General features: G+C 42.1%; 1 protein-coding gene across 1 annotated transcript in view; it reads right to left on the bottom strand.

The window, feature by feature from the left end:
- mix23 (mitochondrial matrix import factor 23) overlaps nt 1-7,156 on the bottom strand; it is a 13,624-nt gene that overhangs the window by 4,400 nt on the left and 2,068 nt on the right. Inside the window, exon 2 of the mRNA XM_019871840.1 lies at nt 1,967-2,092. Coding sequence (XP_019727399.1) covers nt 1,967-2,092 — 126 coding nt within the window. The remainder of the gene's footprint in view (nt 1-1,966; nt 2,093-7,156) is intronic.

The raw sequence follows: 7,156 nt of genomic DNA, 5'->3' as shown, positions 1-7,156 counted from the left end.
TGAGGCGAAGGGGGTGGTTATGGCCGGTTTGGGAACATCTTCTGGAGCGACCGGTATTTGGTGATAGGCCCTCACCAGATCGATGGTAGAAAATGTTGACTTCCCGTGATGGAAGGACATGCAGTCGGATGGGATATTGGTCGGGGATGGTGACGGAGTTGAGGGCACGGTAGTCTCTGCATGGATGCCAATCACCTGCCTTCGCTTTGGGAACCATGTGTAGCAGGGACGCCCCACTGCTGCTTGAAGGACGGATGATACTGAGCTGAAACATGTAATCAAATTCGGCTTCAGCGATTGGTTGCTTCCGTTCTCGCCGAAATTTTGAAATCTCAGAGATATGGCGAGGCCATGAGAATGCGAGGCGAGGTTATTACTGTTGTGGCGACGCCACTCAAGCGAGTCCGCTGCTCTCTACCGTGCGTGCGTCAGCACGAACATGTACGCAAGCGCGTCTTTTGATTTCAACGAATAAGCACCGACGCAACGACGTTTTTCTGCCAATCTGCGTGTTTCCCTTTTTGTCCAAATATATTTTTTACAACTGTCTTGTCCACGGTGTCTTTTATTCGTTCCACTGGGGTTTAGCAAATGTGTTGATAAAGAGACGAAAATCTCTACTGTTACTAGTGTTCGTGTCTCAACATGGCTACGCTCGTGACAGCAAAACAACGAATTCAAACGCGTCTTCGTTCAATGTTGTCAACTAATATCCGGATTAATTTGAGGCAATTTTTCCTCAATTCTCCGGAGAGATTTTCATAAAAATTTGAAAAATCCGGAATTCCGGAGGACTTTCATCTCTGACCTTGTTGCTGTTGAAGCAATGTGTCCAGGGTGTGTAGGAGCAAGTAAACCCCGTCGTCCCTCCACAGAGATGGCACCATCAACAGGCACAAGGGGGATTACATGCGCCCACACACCTGGGACACCTCAACGGTGGCAAGGAGCTGGTTCGCAGCTTTGAGTCGGGGTCGGGGAGCCTTATTTTGAAGGTTTCCTGACCGGTTAGGTTTTTTTTTTTTTTTTTAAAGACATGTCACAAGCAAGGAGTGACAGAAGAAGGCTGACGTGACGACCGAAACTGTCAGCCAAGTATGAGATTTTTTTCCTCACGAAAAGAAGACTATAGTCTGATAAAAAAAAGAAACCTTAAACCTATTTCAACTCATAAAAAGACAAGATGAACGTCATTGCGCCCATCACCATGTTTTGCTCCAAATTAAAAACCTCGGCTACACAGTCAGGGCCTCCAACAGGAGTCTCTGAGTGAACCTAAAGTCAGTACGGGTCAAGTGAGAGCCTTCTTCTACACCACCAACACAAGCCCCTTTACCTCTCCCAGAAAGCAATGTTGATAAATGTTAATTACTGTATATGGTTTTATAAATAAAGATTTATGCAAATACATCTACTGCAGTAATATTTGTCACACATATGTTAATTATAAATACTGTTTACCCATTTTAAGCATGCTGGTACCCACATACACATAATTGACAATTCCTGAGAGGTGAATTGTGTTTTTATTTATGTTTAACACATACATAAAATATAGCAACATCATTGGAATTGGGTGTGTAAACTCCTTATTGTATCAATATTGAGATATCTGGGATGAACATTGACATATAATTTTGTCCATATCGCCCAAAGCTAACTCATGCCAACCTCAACCTTCGAAAATATTCGAACAATCATCCCAATATATTGAATTTTATGCACGTTAAGCCTTTTCCTCTCGATTGGTACACACCACAGAGCTAAAGCGTCACGTAATGTTTGAAAACTAGGAGAAATTGTCCCCAAGATGTGTGTCCCTCTCGACCCATACCGACTTCAACCTCTAAAAATATTAAAATGATCGCCACAATTTTGTGAATTTGATGGGTGTGAAGCATTTTCCTCTGAATTGAAAAAGCTTAATGCTTAACAAACACACACGCATATGCACATTGGCACTCACCGAATCATACAGTTGCTTGCACGTTTGTGTAGCGTCCACCTTGCCCGAGAAGGAGACCGTGGGCACGGTGGTGTTCAGAGCGTGGACGATGCGATCGTCCATGGTGCGCATAAGCTTCAACACCTCCTGAAAAACATCACGAAAAAGCTGAAAGAAACTACCGTATTGGCCCGAATATAAGATGGCCCTGATTATAAGACAACCCCCTCTTTTTCAAGACTCAAGTTTGAAAAAAGACTTGAAGACCAAATTAATTTTTATACAGAAAATAATTACATCTGAAACCAATGATTATAACAATATATTTGAGAGAAAAAGCATGTTATTTTGCCTCATTCAAATCTAAAGTGCAATCACATTCGTAAATGAATGGCTTCTGGTTTTTGAAATGTAAATTACATCATAACTTCTCCTCAGCTGCCGGTTAACCTGGCCGATCTTCGACCCACTTTTCTCCAGATTGTCACTACGTTTCTCCATTTCCTGTTATCTCTTCTATTATTTTCTTCTCTTTTCCTTCTTAATGCTATTTTTTTTATTTTTCTTCTTCATGCTACCGCTATTTTTTTTTTATTCTTCATGGCAGGGGTTCACTTTGGCCTGGGGAGTCAAGTTCAGCATTCGCTTCCGGCGCCATCTAGCGTCGTGAATGGGTATAATGACTAGACTGACTAGAGAAAGAAAAACCTCTATTAGTCTCGCAATGGAGAAATTCCCAATTCACAGCAGCAAAGTTATTAAAGGAAGAAGTAGAACAACAAAATATAAGAGAGAACAACAAAATATAGGAGCTGCTGGAAAGGCAGCCACTCTCGCGGCGCCATCTTGAAGTCAAAATAACAAAAATAACACAACACATAGGACACAGACAGTCGTGCAATCTTCACCACTTTCCTGCATACACTTTGTTGTCTGAAGCAGTTATAGAGGAAAGAGGAGAGGATCAAAGTGTCCTTTTACCAGTGGATCAGAGACGTCATGCTGAAAATTTGCACGTCTGCTACAAGCTAAGTTTTGAAAGCAAACACGAAGCTGTAGCGTCCATTGACAAAAACAGATTAGTTCACTTCTCCTGTCCCACGTAATCTGCTTCAACTCCAAGCCGCGACTCCCGGTTCCACATCCGCATCGGCGCTCTGCGCTAACGCTCCTTTATTCTCATCGTCGGCTCCTCAAGCCTTGCATCCATCCAGCCGCAGACCGTTCAACAGCACCAATCTCTCCGCTGAACAAAGCGGGGCTGTGAAAAATGCTGCCCATTACAGGCGCAAGACACAAGCGCCCCGGGACTGTCCAGCAACGACAGTCAAATGGTGCCTACATTCCTCCCAGTCAAAAACAGTGCTGGTATACCCATGCTGCAGAGAAGACGAAACCACCAAGCACAGAGTCTCCTCCTTGATGAATGTCGTGGCCAAAAAATGCTGAAAAAAGTCCACATCAGGTCCACACGACGTAACAAAAAACACAAAGTGACAAAACAAACACAAAAACAACAAAAAAACAAGGCTCATGAGAGCACTTGCCGACGGCTAAGACGACCCCCACTTTTTCAGTTTTATTTCAATGCCAAAAACACCGTCTTATATTCTGGCCAATACAGTACTACCGAGAGCAACCGATCTACAAACCCAACTCCAGTGAAGTTGGGAAGTTGTGCGAATTGTTCATTATAAACAGAATACAATGCAAATCATGTTTAAAAGGAAGATTCCGATATGCCGGACCCAGCAATGCAGAAATACCGAAGGCCACGACCGAGCAACTTGGGCTCTTCTAACGCCTGAGCAGTGCCACACACTGATCGATTCGATGCCACCTCGCATTACTGGAGTAATTCAGGCAAAAGGTGCCCCGGCTGAGTATTGAATCCTGTACATATACATACTTTTCATGGTTATACTTTTCAGTTGGCCAACATTTCTCAAACTCCTTTCTTTGTATCGTCATATTAAGTATTATTCAAATTTTCTGGTACAGTGATTTTTTTATTTATTGTTTTTGGATAGTTTATTACGAATCATCTACCATCTTTTCCGGACTATAAGTCGATCCTGAGTATAAACCATAAAATGCATAATAAAGAAGAAAAAAAACAGGTATAAATTGCATTGGACTATGAATTGCATTTTGGGGGGGGATCAAGTGTACAATATGCTAACTTTACATGACGCATAAACAACAAATGAAGTACGAGCCTGGTCTGCACACGTAACATATTAAGAGTTATTCAGATCACAAGGGCATAAAGAACATGCTAAGGCGTAGGAAAAAAAGGTAGTGTGTTTCCGGTAACCCGACCGACCGAGAATTTCTACGTCGAAAAAAAACTTTACGGTCGGCATTTTTTTCAAACAACCCTCTACATTTTTCAGAGATGAAAGTCCTCCAGATTTTCCCGGAATTCCGGGTTTTTCAAATTTTTATGAAAATCTCTCCGGAGAAATGAGGAAAATTTGCCGAAAAATTAATCTGGATATTAGTTGACATCATTGAACGAAGACGCGTTTGAGTTTGTTGTTTTGCGTTCACGAGCGTAGCCATATTGAGGCACTAACACTAGTAAGAGGAAAGAGATTTTCGTCTCTTTATAAACACACTTGCTAAACACCATGGGAACGAATAAAAGACACCGTGGACAAGACAGTTGTCGTAAAAAATATATTTGGACAAATAGGGAAACACACAGATTGGCAGAAAAACGTGTCCGCCCGACTTGGAGTGTCGCCTCGGCTAGTTTAGCTTAGCTGTTGTCGTTTGTGACGTCGTGTGTGACGTCGTTGCATCGGCGCTGATTGGTTGAAATCAAAAGACGAGCTTGTGTACATGTTCGCGCTGAAGCACACAAAGGGAATATTAATCATTGAATGTCGAGTATTTTAATAGCGTTTTGTGTCAACTAATTCATGCGTGATCGGATTTTCAGAAAAGTCCACTTTCATCTCTGATTTTTGTGGAGAGGGTTTACATCGGTGCAAACTCTCGCGATATTCACGTTGAGCAAGTGTGTCGTTTGCCCTGTCGTCTGTCAACAACATTGAAACATGGCGGCGGCCGCAATCTCCGACGACAGTTTAAACCGCGTTTTCTGTGTTACAGTCGCATGCTCGCACCGTAATGTTAAGAAAATAGCATCCATTGATGTATCGAAAAAATTCAGCGAACTATTTGATGAACACCACGGAATGGTTGGCGACCCCGCCGGTCGCGGAGCGGCGGGTTCAATGTCTTCTTGTTTTATGGTTATTTTGTTTAAATTTTTGATGGGAGAAAAAAAAAAAGATTAAAAAAAAAAACAAAAAAAACTTTGTCTGACCTACCGACCCTATGCTGAAATTTCATGTTACCGGAAACACACTACTTTTTTTTTCTACGCCTAACAAGTTTACCGAACCATCAGTGTCACTCCTAATAACTAAATCTTCTAATCACTAAATCTCCATCCTCTGTGTCACTTTTTAAGAACTCCGCGAACTCCGGGGTTTGAAGATGCCGCGCTTCCTCTACTACTTCTGGTACGTCAGAGTCAACTTCATTTGTTTTTATCAGTGACCGCCAATGTTGAAAGTATCATTACAGGCCTAGAGTACCCTCTTGTGGTTTAATGTGTAAATAACATGTGAAATGATATAATACAGGGGTCTCAAACTCCGGTCCTGGAGGGCCGCTGTCCTGCATGTTTTCCAAGTCTCCCTGTTGCAACACACCTGATTCAAATGATCAGATCATCAGCAAGCTCTGCGGAAGCCTGACACTGAACCTGTTCATTTGAATCAGGTGTGTTGCAACAGGGAGACTTGGAAAACATGCAGGACAGCGACCCTCCAGGACCTGAGTTTCAGACCCCTGATATAATATGTTAATAATTTCACTCATAAATCGCTCCAGAGTATAAATCGCTCCAGAGTATAAATCGCACCCCCGGCCAACGTATGAAAAAAACGGCGATATAATCGGGAAAATACAGTAAATTAGAATGAATTAACACTTGAAATGTATCCGTCATACGAAAAGATAAGAAAACCTTTATTTGTCTCACAATGGAGAAATTCCCAATTTACAGCAGCAAAAATTATGAAAGGGAGAAGTAGAAGAACAAAAAGTATATAAGTAAATATAAATTATAAAATATAAATACAAGCATATTAAAAATACAGTAGGTGAGTGTTTGTGAGTGGGGGAGTCATTGGGGAATGAATGTATGCATGACATAAGGTTTTCATGATATTCAAATTTGTTGCCAAGCTGTATATATCCAGATACAGCGCCGAACTGTATTTAGTAATATTGAGTTTCTGAAGTGTTTCGGAGCCCATGTGGTGATGTCCTTTACAGCAGGGGCCCCCAACCTTTTTTGCCCCACGGACCGGTTTATGTCAGACAATATTTTCAGGGACCGGCAATTAAGGTGTTAATTTTGTTTTCGTCGCCGTTGCTGCAGAAACCCCCCGTCTCACACTGGTAGGATGTCGGAAATAGCAACAGTGCTATTGTGGCCATCTCAGAGTATTCAGGCATAACTTTGATCCAGTTGTCTCGAACGTACTTTTAAGGCCGCCGTCATTTGCGATCTCCAGCAGTTTTTTTTTTACTCATTTTGCGAGCTCCCGCGTTTTGTTTTGAAGTAATCGGTCACGTGAAGGAGAAGCGTGGCTTGACGTGTGTCAAGCGTAACACAGACGGATGTAACGGAGAATCCGGTAGTTTTTCAAAATAAAACATGTTTCGTATTCCGAAATAAATAAAACGGAATTAAGGCAAGTTCTTTCTGTGCGGCCCGGTACCAAATGCCCGGCGGACCGGTACCGGTCCGCGGACCGGCGGTTGGGGACCCCTGCTTTACAGTACACATTGATGTTGGGTTTTTTTATTTTGTTTTGTTTTTTTAAAGGGCCTGAGGGATTGAAGGTCACGGGCATTCAATGTTGGTTTTCTGCCTTGCCGGTTACATGCAGTTATTTCTTTAGATTCTCTGAACCTTTTGATGATAATATTTTCCGGAGATGATGAAATCCTTAAATCCTTGCCATTCATTGTACATTGAGGAACATGCTCCAGTTCGACCCTTTTATTTTACAAATATTTATGTGATTTCATTTCATATTGCTCAATTTCTTTCCCCCTTAAATTTGTGGTACAGTGAAACTCCTCTAGAACGAAACCTACATGGGCGAAAATACCCCCTTATGT

The sequence above is a fragment of the Hippocampus comes genome, unplaced genomic scaffold, assembly GCF_001891065.2.
Source record: "Hippocampus comes isolate QL1 unplaced genomic scaffold, H_comes_QL1_v1.1 scaffold412, whole genome shotgun sequence".
Classification (NCBI taxonomy): domain Eukaryota; kingdom Metazoa; phylum Chordata; class Actinopteri; order Syngnathiformes; family Syngnathidae; genus Hippocampus; species Hippocampus comes.
Note: the sequence above shows the minus strand (reverse complement) of the source record. Positions and strands in the feature narration are given on the sequence as shown.